This window comes from Carettochelys insculpta, chromosome 4, assembly GCF_033958435.1.
Source record: "Carettochelys insculpta isolate YL-2023 chromosome 4, ASM3395843v1, whole genome shotgun sequence".
NCBI classification, from domain to species: Eukaryota; Metazoa; Chordata; order Testudines; family Carettochelyidae; genus Carettochelys; species Carettochelys insculpta.
Window position 1 is genome coordinate 89,492,600 of NC_134140.1, and position 20,991 is coordinate 89,513,590.

Consider the following 20,991-nt stretch of genomic DNA (forward strand, 5'->3'; position numbering starts at 1 on the left):
TCACGTCCCTGGTGATATAAGCACAATTTTATCCAAAGTGATCTGTTCTTGTTGCTGCTAACCTCATCGTCAAGAGGGAGCGGAGAAAATCAGAAAAACTGCCTATGAAGGTTCTTCCCCCATCCATGCATTAAGAAAATTGGCTTATGAGTGTAAATATGCATAACTTGAAGATGCTGTAAACAAAATATCTCATGTAACTGCTCAATCTTAATGTTATAATCTGCTGAATCTGTGTATCCTATCTTTGTGCATGTACCAGTCTTGTATGTGAAGTTAGAAATATAAAGTATGAATCAGCTTATAATTCTAAATTTGCTAATGAGAGCCATTACTGGTACCCCAGAAGCCTAATGGTGTGCTAATCAACTCAACAGTTTGTAATCAGCCTTATTTTTCCTGTAAGTCTGGAAGGTGATTGGTAACAGGAAAAACATGTGACCATACTACCTGATACAGAAACCCGTTTTCAATCCTGTGTTTTTCCGTGGGATGAGGGGATGCCAAACAAGAGACTCCTACCCCAGTGAAGAATGTTTAAGCAATGGGAAGCTATCAGTTCTTTTTCTTTGGTTGGCCTAGGAAACTAACTGGCAAACCCTACAAGGATACAAAAAATATTAAAGAGCACTGGATACCCAAGTGAGAGTAAAAGATCTTATGTGTGACTTTAAGTTTATACCAGAAGTAAGACCTTACTTTTATATGTCTATTTTTACTTGCAACCACTTAAATCTTACTGTTTGTACTCAGGCCCAGTATAAATAATTGTTACCTGGGGGGGAAGCAACCAGTGTGCAAATTTTTCATTGATAAAAGGGAAAACTTACCAGGTGAATTCCCATGTAAAACTTGCACAGAGAAAGACAGGTTTGTTGGGCACAGGGGTGTTGGTCCCATTTGGGGGTTGGTTCCCTGAGTGCTGTGGTTTAGAGCTGCATCCTCCCAGAGCTGATGTCATTAAGTGTCTCCATTGCTATGCAGGGGGCTAGTAACCCCAACTCTGCTCCTTGTCTGGAGGAGACCAGAAGATCTGGCCCAGCAGAGCTGGGGGGTGGAGCCCCAGAGAGTGAGAAGGCAGGTATGAGTGGCATGATCAGTATACTGGGCAACAAGCCTAAGGGGACTTCTGTGACCACACCCCATCACACTGCCTTCTTGTGGGGAGATAGATTAAGGGATGTTACGTGGTACCTCGTGGCCCCAGCACAAAATATTTAAGAATTATTTTTGATAGCTCTGAAAAGAATATGTAACCCACACAACTAGGTACGTGATTCACTGTCCCAGATAGTGACACTGAGGGGGCTTACACACACAGAGAATGAGGCTCCTCTATGGCCTTAGCTGAGCGCCAGCTGGCTTTTAGCTCAAACTGTAGATGCGCTCTCCCAGAGCTCTTGGGTTCTAGTCTGCCTGGGGGAGGTTATAAACACATGGATTTAAATATACATAGAAAAAAGCATTCAGCTTTTATAAGTAAAATATTTTGTTAAAAATTGAGGGGGAGAAGGATTTAAGATGTGCTCATTGCCCTCTGGATCACTTTGCATTTGTTTGAAACATGGAGAGATACATATCTTATAGAACTGGAAGGGACCGTGAGAGGTCATCGAGTCCAGTCTCCTGCATTCACAGCAGGACCTTTGACTATGCCTCACAGATTTTTTTTAAATCTAATCTACCCCAGCACCTTGAAAGACCCCCTCAGGGATTTAACTCTCAACTCTGGGTTTATAAGGCCAATGCTCCATGTCCTCACTTGTTCTGTTTATTTAGATCCCAGTCCAGCATTGACTTAAATGGGATTATTCCCAGGCTTAAAGTTAAGCAAATGCTTAGCTGTTTGCAGGATCTGGTTTTGGATTATAACTCTGGTGTAGAGGAAATGTTGTAATAGGGTATTTTTCCCATGGCCAGCTCAGTGACAGCATAATTCTGGTGAAGACCTCAATAATTTGGGGAAGTCCTCTTTCCATATTTAGAAATTAAGGTCAGTTGGGGAAGAATTTAGGAAATTGTGTCCAGTGGTACCACTTTGGAAGCCAGATAGAGAAAGAGGAGAAGGAGATATGCAATAAGCAACAACATTTTCTACCATTACAAAACAAAAACACACCTCACACATGCAGTTTTTAGACCCTGAAGCTGCAAGGAGCTCTTTGCAGGATCAAAATCTGAATTTGTGTGTTGAGAGGCAATCTTTTGAAGGAACAGCTTTTCATCTGTCAACACTGAGTGTAGAATTCCCACCCAAATAACACTACATTTCAGAGTATCCATAGCTTTATGCCCATTAAAGCAGACTGAAAAATGGAAAAATATGTTTGTGAAAATTTTGAAGTTGTTTCCATTTCATGTGGCTCAAATCTAAACAGTAAAAAAAAGTTTTTATTAAAATTATATTTTTAAAAATAATTTCATTTTTCCATTTGCTGTACCTCTTCTTTTGTTATTGGCTTCAATAAAATTATAACCACATTTTTTTCACTTCTTCCTTTTTTTCTCTTTTTCCCTCCATTTTTTCTACTTGAGGAAGTGTTGAACAATTACAGAATGGAAAAAGTAGAGGGAAAAGTAGAAAAAAAATCTGAAGACATAATGTATTCATTTGTATTCAGTGTGCAAAGAAAATCAAGCAACTTAAAATGGGAAATTCAGTTCACAACAAACTGAAAATTTTCCCTTTAACATTTCTAGTAGCATTTTTGTCAAGATCATATTTATCCCATAAATGCTATTTTTAAGCAGGAATATTTTTTATTTGAAAATTTTTGACACCTGTACAAGTTACACTGTCCATGCTGGCCCATGTAGGAAATGGAAAAGACAGAGAAGAGGGAGTTGTGGAGAGCAGAAAATCAGTCCTCTTTCTGCTAACTTGCACACAGGTTTAGGGGTTTATTTTTTGAGTGATTGCATTCCAGGTGCACGTGGACCCCAAGCATAGTCATCAGAAATTTTTCCCTTAATGGAAAACCTGTCAGGGCAATTCAAATGCCCTCTGGTGTTCATAGCAGGAGTAAAAAGTGTCCAATCAGCCCTACCCCCTCATTGACTTCTTACCACCCATGATAATTACTGGAGCTTTGACAAGCTCTCTCAGTGGTTTTTCCTTGTCACATACCTGTATGTAATTTAGCCAGTTTTTAGTGAAACCCCAAGTGCAAAGGAATCTAGAAATAATATCTGATAGAATGTTCTAGTCTACTGGTGGGGGTTACACCTCAGGATTGCAAACCAGCAGATACTGCTGAACAGATCTGATTTCAACATGTGGGACTCTATGCAGAAGTTCAAGAACTAGCTCCCTCAGGAGGCCAGGCAAGAGTTCTCCATGTTGGTAACCAAGGGAATATGAGTGATAAGGGCCTTGTTGCAAGTTCATAGCTACAGTCTTTGGGTTTCCTACATGAGGTCCAGGATTTCTTTGGGATCTAACCTCTGAAGGAACTTTGATCTGTTCAGAACAGACTGATGTAAAGCTTCATGGGTTCAAGCAGTGTTCAACAACCTTTATCACCTCGTGGCACACCTCAGCACTCATTATAATTTCACAGCAAGCCGTATGTATGTGTGTGTATGTGTAGATAAAAAATCCCTGCCGCCTCCACTGCTGCTGCCTCAGAGCTACTGCGGCTGTGCACTTCTCCCACTAAGCAGTGGGGCACATGCGAAGAGCGGCAGATTGCACTCCTGGCATGTGGCTTTGAGGCACACTAAGTACTGCTTCACGGCATACCACTGTGCCGTGGCACACTGGTTTTGGAGCACTGGGTTAAAGGACTCTAGTGCATGAGCCTTCAGTCCCTCAGTTTGTACACACCAGTGACTTCGAAAACGTATTACATGTTCCAACAGCCCATTCTATTTTCTGTCCTGCCTACTTGTCAGGATCTGCAGAGAAAGAAGCAAGTTTTTTAGGCATAGGCCACTAACCCTTTCTATCTCAGTGTCCATACTTGCCCGTCCTAAACATTCAGCAGGCTCCAAGCAGACCTTTTGATAGGGCACTGAATGTCTTATCTGTTCCCATGATGTGAGATCTTGTGTTTCCTTTGTTTACTAATCACCTCTCCCACTTTCTTAGTGCATGGCCCTTTAGCACCATGGGCCATTGGGTGTTGAGCACTGTGGAAGTAGGGTACAGCTTCTAGTTTGCTTCCACACCTTCTTCTCACCCTACCTCCTCATCCTTATTCAGAGACCACTCTCATTGAGAACTTCTGGCCCAGAAGGTTCAATCCCTCTTTTGGATGGGAACCATGAAAGAGGTTCTTCAGAATTTAAGAGAGTGGGGTTTCTTATCACATTACTCCCTAATCCCAAAAGCCAAGAAAGATTCCAAAAGGAAGATCTCAGACTCATTCTAGACCAGCACCATCTTAACAGGTATTTCAAGAAATTAAAGTTCCACATGGTCACCTTGGTATCTGTTATCCCTCCCTGGATCTGTGGGACTGGTATGTTGCCCTCAGTTGTAGACACATCTATATTCATATATCTATGTACCAAGATCACAGAAGGTTCCCCAGACGGCAGTGAACCATGCAAACCACTTCTTCATGGCACTCTTGTTTTGCCTGGCTGCAGCTCCGTGGGGTTTTAGAAAAACTATGGTGCTAGCGACAGCCTTTTGAAGAGCGTAGTGGTTGCTACTCTGCCTTGTCTGGATGACTGGCTAATCAAGGGATGGTCCAGGGCTCAGGCAGTATCCAGCATTAGGCAATTTTCAAGGTCCAATGTCTCTTGATAAATATGTAAATTAAAAAGAAATCTATCCTCTCTCCAGTACATAGGACAGAGTTTATTGGAGCAGTTTCAACTCCCTTCCAGCCAGAGCCTGCCTTCTAGAAATCATTTTAAGACAAGTACATCCCTCAAAGCAAACCTCAAAGGCCATCCCATCACAGCATCCAGAACTTGTCTGAAGCCTTCAGGCCACATAGTTTCATGCAGACATGGGGTACAAAAAGCAAGGCTGTGCCTCAAGCCCCTCAAGACATTGCTGGCCTCAGAGTTCTCACCAAACTGCCACCATCTTGCCCTGAATTAGTGGGTGGACCCACTCAATGTCTGTGCTGGATTTTCATTTATTTGGCCCCAACTGTCAATGACCCTGGTCTCAAATACATCAGTCCTAGGGTGCAGGGCTCACCAGGGGTTCCCTCAGAATTCAAGCTCTGTCGTTGCCAGAACAACTGTCTCTCCACATCAGTGTTCAAGAAGTCAGAGCAAATCATGTAACTTGTTAGGCTTTCCTGCAGCGTATAATGGGCAGTGATTTCTTCATTCTTATGGACAGACAGAGAGGAGCTTGATCTTCCAGTCTATGCCAGGAAGTGATTCAATTTTGGGAATTGTGTATAGCCCATTTAGTCAACCTAGAGGCCTCTTACCTTCCAGGAGCCCAAAATGAGCTGGCAGAACTTCTAAGTAGGACTTTCTCCAGGCATCGTGAGTGGTTGTTTCATCCTTATATGGCAAGGGATGGTTTCCATTAGTGGGGAACTCCCCAGCTAGACCTATCTGCAACCCAATATAACTCTGGTCTGCTCCCTGAGAGGCCACAGTCCATCATGCCTGCCTTTTGGCTGCTATCCATGGGCCACCTTTACTGTGTTTTCCCCCCTTGTACTGCTTGTGTGCAGAAGTCTTCCAAAGATCAAGTGGGACTGTGACCAAGTCATTTTGATAGCCTCATCATGATCCTGGCAACACTTTGCTTGGCTTATCAGTGGTGACTTCAGTCCCACTTCCATTGCACCTGTACCTGATCTTCCAGGACCATGGTTGACTGATCCACTTGAACACACACTTGGAAGCTCTATTGCTAAACGTCATGCACTCGGATCCCTCCACCTGTTTAACTCTTGGGAGTTACCTGGCATGGAATGCACATGTGCAATCACTTGCAGAAGAAAAAACAGTGACTAATCTTCTTAACTGTTGTTCTCCAATATGTGTTGCACATGTCTATTTCATGGCCTTCACCCCATCACACAATCCTAGAATGTTGGCATTGGAAGAGACCTCAGGAAGTCATCACATCTACCATCCCTGCTCAAAGCAGGACCAAACCCAAAAAAATCATCCCAGCCAGGGGCTTGTTAAGTCTGGCTTCACAAACCTCCAAGGACAGAAATTCCACCACCTGCCAAATACGGGACAGAGAGATATGATGGCCCTACCTAAAAGGCTTCGACTCACGTTTGCTTAGTGAGCCATTAAATTGACAAGGCTGCCCAGCTCCTGGTGGAAAGTGAGCAGGCATAGGGAAAGAAGAGATGGGGCAGCTGGGCCCTGCGCTCTGGTGATGAGAAGCCCTGAGCAGCTTACCCTGGCTCTTGGTAGGGGAGAAGCCCCAGGTGTCATCCCCTGTCTCCTGATAGGGAACAGAGAGCCGGGGGCAGCCCATGGAAAGGACAATCACTCTGCTCCCCATACTGCCCCTCTTAGTTCACTGGAAGCGATCCTGCTTGAGGACACACACCATCAGCCAAGGGGGGTAACTTGAACTTGCACAATCACAGCAAGTGGTCAACCTAATATAGGACAACTTAGATAAATAGTATAGACATATCCCCACAGTGGTGGTAATTACTGTGACTGTGAGTGTACATTGGTTAATGGCACAAGCAAATAGAATGTACACATTTTACTTGTACATGAAGTCTTGATAGTTATGTATATGAATTTTTGTGTACCTAGTGCTGAAAAGCAGATCCATAATATTTACACATTTTGAAATCCTTTTGGATGAAAAGCGATGTGCAAGTGTAAGCAACTATAATAGTCTTCATATGGCATCTGTGGTTTCACAAGCATATAGCAATTATTTTTTGTTTCAGGAAACCATTTTATTAAATTATTCAATGAGAGGAACTCACTGTGACTCTCAGTGGGATTCAAACCATGTAAGATCTGCTTTTCAGGAACAAGTATGAAGTGCTTATATTATTGCATTATGACAAGAGATGTTAGGTTTGAGTCTGCTCATTCTTATTTTTATATTCAGGCACATAGTTTTGCTTCCCTTTTTACTCTGTGCCATTGTTTTGTCACCTTGCTAACAATGGACTTCTCTTTATTGGTATTTTTTGCGTTGCCTAGAAAGTGGAAGGTCAAGTGATTGTGATTAGTCACTGGGCTGCTGGGATCCCACTGCCTCAGGGCTGCCCCTTAGCTGGATCCTTAGGTTGCCAGTGGGGATCTGCACCCATCTGCTCACAGCCGCGTGGCTGGTGGCATTCCCCTGGCTGGGGTCAGCCCCTCAGCTGGGAGCTGGCCAGGCTGTGAAGCCCCGCCAGCAGCTCCAGCCCCAGGGCTGGGGAAACTCTGGCAGTCCTGGAGCTGGGTGTCCAGCTGGCAGCTTCAGCCCTGGCAACCTGGGCAGGGTCAGGGGAACCCCAACAGCCCGGGGGCTGGGAACCAGTGGGGATGCAGAGCCCTGCTGGGGACCCAACCAGGGCCAGAGGAACCCCAGAAGACCTGTGGCGGGGAGCCAGCTAGGGTGCAGACCCCACAGGCATGCATGCTTTAAAATAGGGCTATTAGTTAATACTCATTAAGGTTCGAGATTAGCGCACATTAATTTTTTTAATGCGTTAAGTCTGCCTTGTGTTAATCACAGGTGTTAATGCACATTAATTGACCGCCCTTCTAGAAAGTCAGAAGTAAAGAAAATGATAAAACAACCTCTCTGAAGATTACTCGAGCCATATTGTTAATATGTTTAGCTTTGAATCTCCTTCTCCATAGCAGAGAAATACCCTTCCCAGAAACCTTTTGACTATCAAAAAAAGTTATGAATTTGTTTACGTTTTTCAGAGGGAAACTATTAAGCCATTTCAAATTAACACACAGGACCTTTCAAAAGGAAGGGCATAGTCACAAATGAGAAGAAAAGCTTTTGGAACGTTACACTGCTGTCAAAAAGCCTAAAGAATGTTGGACCAAGATTTGGGACTCAGTTCCATCAAGCTCATGCTTGGTGGTGCTGCAGTTGGTAAGGGCAAGAAAAGTGACTAATTCATGACAAACCGGCAAGATTTTGCCAACCAAAATAAACTCTATCCCTATCTTACACTTCTCCAACATGGCATATACCTGGCTCTTTTGGCTTTATGGTGTTGTGATGGGTTGGAAGTAAACCCTGTAGTAGTCAAGAAATGATTGCAGACTTTGGGGGGTTCGGTCAGTCTTGTAGTGTGATACCTGAAGAAGGTGTTGGACTTGAAGGGGTGAGTCAAAAATGGGCTGACTGGCTGGGAGAGAGTGAATTTTCAGCTCTCACTGTGTGTGAGAAGGTTGGCTGAGGCCAGGAACTCAGGAATGGTTACCTATTAGAGCCTTCCTCCCATTATGGTTTGGAAGAGTTTACATTTTGGTGTGTATATTTTGGACTTTGAACACTCTGGAAGAGATGGAACTTTTATCTGACCTAGCCAGAGGGCTAGGTCACCTTAACGTGAAAGGTGTTGGCAGCTGTGCCATTCTGCTGATGGCCAGGATGGAAACAGGCAGAGTTACAGCTGCACTGCACCACACCATAAGTGAGCATTGCCATAGATGGCCCTTTATCAGAAGAGCTCTGGGTGCTTTGCACAGATTGAAGAGTACAAGACTGCTAGAAGCAGCACTGAGGATATGACCTCTGAACCGTGCTCAGTCCTGAAGCAAATCACAGGTGTATGTGTGCTTATTCTCTTATGTATAGGGCTGAGTAGCCAGAGGGAATGATTGAGGCAGAATTCCCATATGATGTAGAAAGGAGTTTCACCTGTGTTAGGATGGCGGAAACAAGATCTATGGCTACTGGTAAAATTTTATAATGATTTTTGTTAGTTGCTTAACAGGTACAAATTTGAGTGAAAAAGATCTTTCGCTACTTACGTTCCTTTCTTAAAAAAAAACAAAACAGTGAAGTCTTTCATTTAATCTTTTAAGATATTTGTTTACTGAAAGGTGCCCATGGTCTTTGTACATTGGGTGCCTTGTATTAATTAAGTGGAATATTATTTCTTTTTCACCAGCTTGTAATTGGCCTCCAAATGATTTTAAGAACAGGCTCTACTGGGTTTTAGTATGTTTTTTGATCTTATATTTTAGCAATTTTTTTAGCATACATTTATTCTGAATAATTTTTCACAAAACTGGAGCCCAGGGAAATGCACTACAGATTGAAACTCTCTAGTCTGGCACCCTGGGGACCTGTCTGGTGCCAGGCGAGAGAATGTGCCGGACCACTCGAGGTCAATATTGTCTAGCAGTATCACCAACACTTTCACAGCTCATTGGGCTCTTAAAAGACATTTAGGGGTAAATTAGAGCTAAATAATGCACAGAACACTGAGAGCCAGGACTGGTGTCTGAAAGCAAACTTGATGGCACTGCAGCAGACTTGGCCACAACCATGATATGTGGTTGTCTGGGGGGCTAAAATCAGGCCAGATTATGGATGTTGCCAGATGACATAGTGTCAGATTAGAGAGATTCAACCTGTATTTACATTTAGACAGTGCTTTTTATTTTTTTTAACCAAAAAAGAGGAGTCGGTACTCACCTGGCTCCCTGCCAGGGTTCCCACAACAGGGGCAGCTAGCCAGGCTTCGTGCCCCAGCCAGTTCCCCACTTCTGGGCTGCCAGGGACCCCTGTCCCCTACCTGCATCCCTGGAGCTGGAGCTACTTGTGGGGCTCCCAGTCCCCAAGCTGCTGGGGTTTCCCCCAGCTGGCTTCCCAGGGCTGGAGCTGCCGGTGGGGCTCCGTGCTCCAGCCAGCTCCCAGCCCTGGTGCAGCCCAGGGTTTCTGCAGCCCCCGCTGAGTCCCCGGGGGTGGACCTGCGGGTAGGGCTCTCAGCTTTGTGGCTGCTGGAGTTCCCTCAGCCTCGTCCGGGTCCTCAGGACTGGAGCTTCTGGAGGGGTTCCGCATCCCCTCTGGCTACCAGCCATGGGACTGGTGGAGTTCCCCCTGCCACCCAGCTGGGGATCCTGGCTGGGGCTGCCGAGATGCCAGTATTTAGCACTGTATTTAGACGTATGAAGTTAACAAATTACAATTATCAACTTCAGTTGATGGTATTTGGTAAATTTGAATTATCTTTGTAAAGTCATATTTGGGTTATTTCAATGTAGATATTTATTTTAAAATTCTGAAGTCTCAGGATAAAAAACTGTTACATGGTAATCTTCACTACAGCAGCTTTTTTGTTTGCTCGATATCTATTTAAGTATCTCAATCCCCTTATTGTTGTAATCAGGGGGAGTTTTGACTTTGTAAGGACATCAGATTCAGGCCTTTTGTATGTTCATTGGAAAAACTCCATGTAAGAGAGATTTTAAGAGAGAACATTCCATTCTAAGAGAGAACATTCATCATTTACCTTCTGGGAAACACTGAAAGTTATGGACTAGGAGTTACTGGTATTAATCATAGTTCTTGTTTGTTTATATTTGACAAAAATTATCTGCTCAAGTTGTTTGTTGCACCCACTTTTTGACTCTTCTCTTAAATGAGGCATAATCCTGCAACTGGTTGTGCAAAAGCAAAGCACGTACATAGCCCCAAGACAAAGCCCCACTGAAATAAGTGGATTTATATTTGGATGCAGGAGTCTGCCTATGGACAAGCAATTGAAGACTGGGGTATTTTAAGTGTAAAATCTCTGGCCTCTCTCTTACAATATTTTGTAGAGATCCTAATAAATTAGTGTCCCAAGCTGGAGCTACCTGTGGGGCTCCCGGTGCCCACGCTGCTGGGGTTTTCCCCAGCTGGCTCCCTGGGGCTGGAGCAGCTGACTTCTACACCACAAAATTAGGTTGATTTTCTTTAATGTGACTTTGAGCATCCAATGCAGTTTTGACCCAATGGTTGTGCTTGATGGAGCACATCCTCGCTGCCAGGGGCTGCACCAACTGAAGGAATGGTGCATTGTGGGTAGCTATCCCACAGTCCAGGCAGCAGATTAGAATTTTGAGCTAGGGTCCCAATGCCTCATGGGATGAAAAACATTGCTGAGGGTGGTTATGGGTGTATCATTACCCTCTTATGTCTGTGGCTCAGAACCAGCCTTGTTCTATGATATGCTTATCCAAGTTCCTTTATTTGCATGTGGCATTGCTGATATTCCTGGTGTGGCCCATATCCACAGTGTAATTTTTGGCATATGTATAGGGTGACCTTATCCCCCTATCCGAAATAGAGGACAGCTTGTATTTACATTTAGACAGTGCATTTTTTTCCCCCATTGGCTGCTCCAGCTGGGGAAAACCCCAGCAGCCTGGGCACTGGGGCTACGTCTACATGTGCACGCTACATCGAAATAGCTTATTTCGATGTAGCGACATCGAAATAAGCTATTTCGATGAACAACGTCCTCCAGAGCTGGCAACGTCGACGTTCAACTTCGACGTTGGGCAGCACCACATCGAAATAGGCGCTGCGAGGGAACGTCTACACACCAAAGTAGCACACATCGAAATAAGGGTGCCAGGAACAGCTGCAGACAGGGTCACAGGGCGGACTCAACAGCAAGCCGCTCCCTTAAAGGGCCCCTCCCAGACAGAGTTGCACTAAACAACACAAGATCCACAGAGCTGACAACTGGTTGCAGACCCTGTGCATGCAGCATGGATCCCCAGCTGCAGCAGCAGCAGCCAGAAGCCCTGGGCTAAGGGCTGCTGCCCACGGTGACCATAGAGCCCCGCAGGGGCTGGAGAGAGCGCGTCTCTCAACCCCTCAGCTGATGGCCGCCATGGCGGACCCCGCTATTTCGATGTTGCGGGACGCGGATCAGCTACATGTGCCCTACTTCGACGTTCAACTTCGAAGTAGGGCGCTATTCCCATCCCCTCATGGGGTTAGTGACTTCGACGTCTTGCCGCCTAATGTCGATTTCAACTTCGAAATAGCGCCCAACACGTGTAGCCGTGACGGGCGCTATTTCAAAGTTGGCGCCGCTACTTCGAAGTAGCGTGCACGTGTAGACGCGGCCTGGGAGCCCCACAGGAAGCTCCAGCCCAAGGGACCCAGATGTGGGGGGCAGAGGTCCCTGGCAGCCCAGGGGTGGGGAATTGGCTGGGGCACAGAACCTGGCTACCTGCCCCAGTTATGGGAATATGCGGGGGGTGGGGGGCAGCTCCCTGGCTGCATCTGCCAAGGTCTGCCACCCTAACTGACCTCCCTGGATACACCATTCCTTAGGGTGCCAGGAAGGAGGTGGCAGCAGTGCCGATGCTCCTCCCAACTTCCCTGAGTCTTGGGGAGCTGGGAAGAAAGTGGCAGCCATTCCGGTGCTCCTCTGGGCTCCCCTGAGGCATGGGGAGCCGTGAACTGGGTGGCAGCTGTGGGGCTGGGCTTCCTGCTCCCTGCACCTCGGGGAGCTGACAACCGGGCAGCTGCAGCCAAACATGGTTGCAGCCATGCCGGTGTGGCTCCCCAAGGCACGGGGAGTCCGAACGGCAGCCCAGCTTACCCCTATATGCAGGGGCCCCTGCTGGCTCTCATGGCAGCTGCACATTCTTTCCCTGCTCTTGGCCAGCAGCTGCGCATGCGGGCTGCTTGTAGGGGGGGAGGTCATTTCTCAGGGGGCCTCTTTATGCGGCAATTAGCCCATCTGTTAAGATAATTTGGAATGCTGTTCTGCCGCCCGAAATATGGGGCCATCTTGCCAAATATGGGATGAATGGTCGCCCTACATATATATCAGTGGTTCTTTTGCTGGTATGGAGCTCTGCCTATGCAAACTTTTCCCTGCCCTCCCACAACCACAACAATCAAAGCCACTGTCTTCTTAATGCTCCATTCACTGAAGGGGTTTGTGATTTTAGAAACGAGTTCTGCAACCTGCTCCAAGTGGAAATGAACGTTCATACATTCCCAGGGCTATTTCTGCTCAAGCTGGTGGAAGAGTTGGAGTTCAAAGTGCTCCCCAGAGTGTTCACAGTGAAGCACTCTGGATCACCATCTGGAGGCCAGTAACTCCAAATTGACTTAAAAACCATTTGAGGTCAGCTGAAACAAAACATTCTGATACATTTGAAGTGTTCCAGTTTTGACACTTAATTGTTTTATCTAAAACTAAATTTCGCAATGAGAAATCAGAACTTTTTGTTCCAAACATATCAAAACTGGACACTCTGACAATTTCAAAACAATTTTTTTCCAATTTCTCATTTCAAAATCCAGTATAAATTTATGAAAATATTGGGTTTATTGAAGAGGCATTTTCTGACCACAAACTGTTCTGAGTCAATGTTTTTGATCAAGTATAATACAAACACATGACACCAATAAACTCATTTTGAACCTATTCCTGCAATCTATGTGAGACTTTGGGAAACTTTTTTTGGATTGCAGAGATTAAATCTCGGATCTTTCAACAAACAGGAAAGCTAATCATTAGCCACCACTAAGAATAATTGATTTAATCTACAGTAATCTCTGATCCAATGGTGTGGATTTAATAACCTTCCATTTGAAACATTCTAAACTTTTATATGAGGAAAGATATTTGTTAGAAAATTTCCCAGTTCTCTTCTGTTTTTGTTTTTTTCAAGATGCCATGAAGATGAAAACGTCAAATCTCACCAGCCAACTCCCTTTGCATCTTACAAACATACACTACTACTTACCTCACCTCCGGGAGCATGAAGACAGCCTTAAACCAAATGTTGTCATTGGACAAGGGAGAAGAGGGGGTAAGAGCTAAAAATGAATGTGGCATTTTTATTTTCACTCTGAAGAGATATACAAAGTGTGTAGTTTGTAAATTTGGCCTGTTAATATATAAATTTTTATCTTTTATAATACCCATTTGAAAATACCACTCAATTCTTTACAGTAATTCACTACTTTTTCTCCTCTGAAAAAAGCCTCTAATGGCCCACCAAGTACAGTTGCAAACTTCTGTGTGCATGTACTCTGTGGAAAAAAGATTGGGAAAATACATGTATTCAGACTTCAGAGGTATTGCTAGTAATATTGTAAATGTTATTAAATATTATTTGTCTGTGACATTGGAAATTGTTCTCAGCTAATTCAGGATTTTCATTTGAATTTAGAATCAGTGTCTTTATTTAAGGGTCTCTTAAATGTATACATGTAAATTTATAGTTGTTCCATTTATACCTGCAAAAGAATGTAAAGAAAAACTTGGTGGTCTGGTTGAAAATTTCCCCCCAAAAACCAGAACATGAAGGAAATAGTTATCCTTATCTGTTCTCAGAGGAGTTCAGTAATTTCGTTTCACACTTAACATCTAGAGTTTATCAGCAAAGATTATTTTAGTTATGTATTATATGAAGCTGCATAATCGCATTGTCCAGAGTAAGTATAATAAAAGTCATGAATTTATACAAACTTTTAAATTTTTCTTCCCACAACTTCCAAATATTAGGGCTGCAAAGAGGCTTGCCAAGCCCCTGGCAAGATGCGGGTGGGAGAGCAGAGGATGGGGATGGGGGACAGCTCTGTTCCCCTGGAAGGGCAGAGCCTTGGAAGGGGTGAGGCTGGAGCTAGCTTCTCCAAGCCAGCCCTTCAGAGCCAGCTGGAGTGCACTGCCTGGGTCTCCTGGCCCTTTTAAATCACCAGGCTCAGGGCAGCTGCCCTCTTTTTTCTCCCCCACCATCCCTTGATGGCAGCCCTTTCAAATGTACATTTGCACTACAAGGAGGCTATTTCTTTATAGCATTAATATTCTATCATCAAAATTGCCTGAGACTCATTATTCTGTATTACCCTGTATTACCTTTCTTAGAGGAAGCAGGACAACAACATGCTTTTGTCACGGGGAATTGGTAAGCTCTCACGACCCGCTACAGGCCGCCCGGTCAGCACGAACCAGTTAGCGAGGCCCCCTGCCCCAGTTGTCCGAATCCTCGGGGACTTGAGCTTTCAAGGAGGGGCAGTCGGCGTGACACGCCCCGCCCTCCTGCAAGCCACCCCACCCCCTTCTGGCGAGAGAAACAGGGGTTGTGCAAGTACCCTCCGCTTAAAGAATCTTAACTCCCTGGCAGGCAGTGGCTGGGTCGGAGAATGAAGGTGAGCCAGAGGTTTAAGGTGAAATAGATGATATATTTATTAACACAGCCAACAGCAAGCGAATAAACAGCAACAAGTGTAAAACATACACATAAAACAGTTCATAATACTAGGATAATCTCTAAACTCTAATGAACACTTACTATAATTAATAACTTCATGGTAACAACCTGTACGGTGAACTTTATTAATCTGGAAGGCAAAAATTTAATGGTGAGTAGGGATTTAAGGGAAGAGGTAAAGGGTTTTGTTGATATCTTTTACTGATTCAAGCAGGGTAAGGGCGCTACTCGTTGTCCTTCAGCCTCAGGCTGGGTCACTACTCTGACCTAATTGGTAGACCTTGGGATCCTGCCTCAAGGCCCACCTACTAACTGGGAGCTTTGAGGTGGCCCCACAGCTAGTGTTTGAAGGTTGAGGGATAGGTAGGGTGCAAGGTGAACTTGGGTGACGGGAGGCAGTGCCTTCACCGTAGCATCCCACTTATACGGTAACAAATATAAACTATCGCCATAATTACTTAACTAATTACTCAGCTATGTTAACTGAATTAAGTTGTCAACTATAAACTATTAATTAAGTGTACTACTGTACATGCTGCTGATTTGGGTATTTAGGCCCAGCCCTTAAGTTGGGCCCCCAGGCACTACCCTCCCCTTGGCCCTGAAGAGGGCACAACAAAGGGAATGACCCCTTGTCCCCCTGTAAGGGGTCCCGGTACCCAAAACCAGTGAATGTGTCCTTTTAAATGGAGTGTCATGTGGCTCCGGGCTGCGCCTCAGGCCTGGTGAATGGTTTACGTGTCCTGTAGTTGAAGGTCAAATCCGGCAGGCTGTGTCTTGTCCAGTGAAGTCGTCAGTGTGAGCGGAGCAGGCGCGGATGCTTGGGAGCACTGGTGGTCAAGATGGCGGGCCCCTGGTTGCGTCACCAGGTACACAGTACCCCCACCAGAGTGGGGGCCAGTTCGCCACCTGGTGGCCTGGCCAAGAGACCCACTTGCTGCTCCACGAAGCAATGTGCTGCTAACGTTTGGTGTGGCACTCTAGGGCGCTGGCGCCGCTTCTGCGCTGGTGGTGCCACTCAGGCAGGGGCAGGCGTGGTGGTGATTTGTCAGCTCTGGCAAGCGCCGCCAAAAAGTGGCAAGCACTGCTGTGATTTCAGCTCTGCTTCCACTGAGTCTTCACAAAGGCTTTGCCACTTCCAGGCTGGCCTAAGGGACTCGGCGGACACCGCAGGTGCAGCCACGGTTCCCTATATGAAGTAATGGAATCGAGTCCGTGTCCTTCAGGGCCACAGAATGGGCTGCGAGCCCTGAATTTATAGCTTGATCTAATGAATATTCATGACGTGATTAGCATACTGAAAGTTCCACGCAGGTGTTTTCAACTAGGTCCTCTCTCGGCCCGAAAGTGCTGGAAGGATTCACTTTGGGCCAATCAGAAGCCTTCATTTTAAATCCACAGTCATGAATAATTCATGAGTTCAGGTTACCGGGGAAACCAACTGACTCAGAGTGACTGTTGCAGGGGCTGCTAAATTGCAGCCTATGTGACTTTAAATTTTTCATGTGCCTGCTTGTTGTTTAATAGCCAAAGGCTTGTTTCCCCTAGCCCACGGGGACGATAATGCCCTGGGATAAAATCCCTGACAGCTTTACTCAAAACTTTTAACTAAATTGTAACTCTTGCTTTCCCTTTCCTGCCACTCCTCAGGGAGCATCAACTTCCCAGACGCCTCCTGACTATAGTATGGGGGTGGCTCACTAAGCAGGTTGCCTGGGCTGAATGCTTTAGGAATATTACCATTTTCTCCCTTGCCAGATGTCAAAAGTTGTCTTCCCTTTCAGATGTACCTCAATGATCATACCCCAAAACAATCTATGATGTGAATGGTTTGATTCGAACAAACACAAAATCTAGTAAATATAGGAAAAACTTGTAGCCATGCAAGCTCTGGGATAGTACAGCAGAGATGATGCCCTTCTGCTACCTTGAACAGACCACCTCCGATATGCCTTTTTCCCCATCCCACTGATACTACAAATTGTAAGAAAGCTTTGTCATGATAAAGCTCAGGTCATTCTCATTGTGCAAAACTGGCCCAGACTATTAGGGTTTTCAGACCTTTGGGGATCTCAAATCAATCTCCTGGCAGCATCTAATTAAGGGTGCTACAATAGTTTTTATAGTGGGGGTGTTGTGAACCATTGAACAAAACTGTAAATCCTGTATACAATGGAAAAGACTTCAAATCAAGGTGTTCCAACACCCCTCCTTCACCACACCTGTAGGTTCAGAACCTAAACATCTAACCCTTTCCACATCCTTTGAATCAAGAGAACAGTGAAGCCAGACAATACAATCCAAGCCCTGTTTTCATAGCCTGGTATTTGGGGGTGAATTAGACTTAGAGCATTGAAGTTTAGAGGCCTGAACATTGATCTATTCTCAGTTAAAGCAGAAAGGTCTCTACCAGAAAATGCTTTCTGATGAAATTTCTCCTTGTGGTCACAACAGAATCAATTATCCCCACAAACTGCAGGAACTCTAATTTAAGGGTACATCTAAACTTACGGGTTCTGGAGTTCAATTTCACATGCTTGATGGGGAAGTGCAAAATTGAACTATCAGGACTCAGCAGTTGATCCCTGTACTCCTCATTATCACGAAGAGTAAGTGGAAGTCGACAGGAGAGTTTCTCCTGTCAACCTCTCTCAGTGAGGACAGCCAAATAAGTCTATCGTAGATACTTTGATTCCAGCTACGCAGTTGCTATAGCTGGAATTGCATATCTAGGATTCACTTTGAGGTCTAGTGTAGACCTGTCCCTATACTACAGAACCTCTCTAATCCAGCACTCTCTCATCCTACAACATCCGTAGTCCAGCATGATTTTAGTTAGCCAGATATCCACTTATCATGGGTCCATCCAAGTTTCCTGTGGTCCCATCAAGTTCACAGACACCAGGGTTCTCTCAGTGTTCTGTTATGTTATATAGCCATAATTTACCCCTAACTGTCTTCTAAGAACTCAGTAAGCAATGGAAATGTTGGTAATGCTGCTAGACAATGCTGATCTCCTGTGGTTAAGCAACTTCTCTGGTTTGGCACCAGTGAGGTTCCAAGGGTACTGGACTAGAGAGGTTCAATCTGTACCTACACACTGTCAAAATGTTGGGCCTTTCTGCCTCACTGTGGTTAGGAACACTTGGCAACAATCAATAACTTCCATTCTTCATTTGAGGGCTTATGCTGTTTTTACTCAGCCAATAACAACCAAATTCCTGAATGCCTTTGTTATGAATGGCCTGTAAATGTTTAAACCCAGAGAGATGGGTTTTCTGTTGGCAAGTAGCCAGGTGAGCCAGTGGTAAGGGCGGGGTGGGGATTTTTTGAATTAAAACAAGTAACTGCTGAAGGGTCTTTCTTTTGTGTGGCCTGAGGGGAGAGAGGCAGAGCTGTTTAAGCCCGAGCAAGCTTGAAGAATTAATTAGATATCTAGCCTCAAGGAAATCTGGGCATACAGATATGAGCAGAAAAGAAAATATTTAGTCAGACATGATCAGGTTACTTTTTTTTCATTTTGAGTTTGGCACAGAACTTTTCAGGCTAGCTGATGTACCCCCTTCCCCCCTGCCCCCGTACACTGTAACATTTAAACTGAATCCTAGGGAAGTAATTCACAGTGCTTCAATCTACCTTTTTTTAGTTGTTCTGTCATGCCTAGCAACTGAGTATGCTTTAATCACGTATATCTTTTGTTTTGATTCCTGTGTCCTAGAGAAGAGTTTGTACATACGCATGCCTAAGACTGAAAGATCAGCTACCAGATTGCATCATGATTTCTTCCTCTTCGTTTAAAAACTCTCCCCAAGGGAGTGTTTCGAGCTTGGGTTTACCCCACAGGGAGACTTCCCAAGTGTGTCTTCCTGGGTTTTTAATAGGGCTTTCCCATTTAGGTAGTGGCAGCTACCTCCCAGGGTCAGGGACTTGCTGAACTTGGAAACTTAGCTTTTAAGCGGAAGCCTATAGAAGCAAGGTATTTTTCAGATCTCTTGTGGCCCTCAACCTTCTGCATTTAGTGTCAGGGTGTGGAACAGCCTTGACAGGTTGTTTGTTCCTTATCGGGCTAGTCTACACTACCATGCTGCATTGGCACAGCTGCACCAATACAGTTGCATCACTGTAGCGTGTCTAGGGAAGAGGCATTATACTGATGGGAGAGCGCTGTCCTGCCAATATAGTGCAATGCAGACATTACATTTAGTTGATGTAACTTTGATCACTTAGGGAGATGGCTTTTTTACACCCCGAGTGATGTACATCGACTTAAGCAATAATGTAGTCAAGCTCGTAATCGCTTAAAATTGATCTTTCTATAGTTAATAAATCTGTTTTGTTTGACTTAAAACAGTGCTTTTTGGCTGAAGTGCTTAGTTTACAAAACCTAGCATGTGCCCTCTCCACATCAAAGGAGCGATGGACTGGGTATTAAATGTATATTTCTCTGTTTTCTAACTGGGCAAAAACCATACAGGTTGGGTGTAAGGCTGGGAAGCTGGGGGAATTGGCTGAAGCCTTTCTATTGTCAGCTCATGCATGGCTGAGGAGCATTCAAGTAATTTGGTTGACTATATCCCTGCCTGTGGATGTCTGTGTAAGTGCAGTACCTGCCAGAACTTGTAGCTTGCCAACTGCATAACAGTATGAGAGAGAGTCCAGGTTGGTGGGACAAAGTGTTCAGCATTCTCTCAGACCAAGTTGCACTGTCACAAGCATCCACAGCCCTATGAAACAACAAAGCCACACGTGTCCACCAACATGATTCCAAATGCACATGCCTGATCCCGTTTGTATTAATGACTGTTAGGATTAAAATGATGGCAGTTCTAAAGTGGTTTTTGGCAAAATTAATGGATGTCAGGAGAAGAGTTATGGGGGTTTATTAGTCTAACTCAATATTCTTGTAGTTTCTGGTGGTCATCCCAGAATACACCAAAAGACAAATCACAGATCAGAGTGCTAAGCAGTTAATTCAAATAAGCTTTGAGCGGTATGGATGCAGGCTTGCCAACAAGATATGGGAGGCAAGTCAGGCAATTGCACCAGGGTCTGGAGATTCAAAGAGGCCTGGAGTGCCCAGGTGCCACTGCTGCCACTGTGGAGCTCTGTTCCATGTGACTCTGAGGGCTGGAGTGGTGGAGTGTGCCATGGCCTGAGCAGTGCTAAGTAAGGGCTGACTGCCTTTGGCTCTGCCCCTTTTGGGGGGTAGAGGCAGGGTTCCCACACTTTGCCCCAGGGCCCACGGTGGCTGTCAGCCCTGCTGTGTGGATGCAATGATTATAAACGAAAGTACCTTAAGCCAGCAAAACAAAATGGTATAGATACACTTGGTTTGATATATTTAAATGAAAATGTCTTTGACCTCATTTGTGACCACGGCACATAATATGTTCCATGCCATATGGTAGTTCAGACCCTGCATAAACATTAACAAGTTGATCGGTCTATTTAAGTTCCTATTTATGATGATCTCTTTTCTGTATGCTATTTTAATCATATAAAGTTGAAAAAAGTTACTAAATATAGCCTTTATTTGACATGAGATGAAGTTACTTTCATTTCTGTTTTCAGTCTCTCTGGTGATGGGTATTCCTACTGTGAAAAGGGAAAAACAAAGTTATCTTATGAACACATTGAATTCTCTCTTCTTTGAGATGTCTGCAGAGCAGAAGGATGATTGTGTAGTAGTAATCTTTGTAGCAGAGGTAAGTTAGTATGAACAGGTGCCTTTATGTTAATAAAGGGACAATAGAGAAATTGAAATTGTGTGAGTATAGTAGTATGTGGAAAAAATTCCATTTACTAGTCATCATTTGCTTTTGGATGGATTCCTATATGCAATTCAGTTATGGGACAATATGCCTACTTTTCAATAAAGGATCAATAACA

General features: G+C 44.7%; 1 protein-coding gene across 2 annotated transcripts in view; it reads left to right on the forward strand.

The window, feature by feature from the left end:
• The window catches only part of MGAT4D (MGAT4 family member D), a 92,133-nt gene that overhangs the window by 21,791 nt on the left and 49,351 nt on the right, over nucleotides 1–20,991 (forward strand). For both annotated transcript variants that reach the window (XM_074993280.1, XM_074993281.1), the window contains 2 exons: nucleotides 13,558–13,698; nucleotides 20,674–20,807. In XM_074993280.1, coding sequence (XP_074849381.1) covers nucleotides 13,558–13,698; nucleotides 20,674–20,807 — 275 coding nt within the window. The remainder of the gene's footprint in view (nucleotides 1–13,557; nucleotides 13,699–20,673; nucleotides 20,808–20,991) is intronic.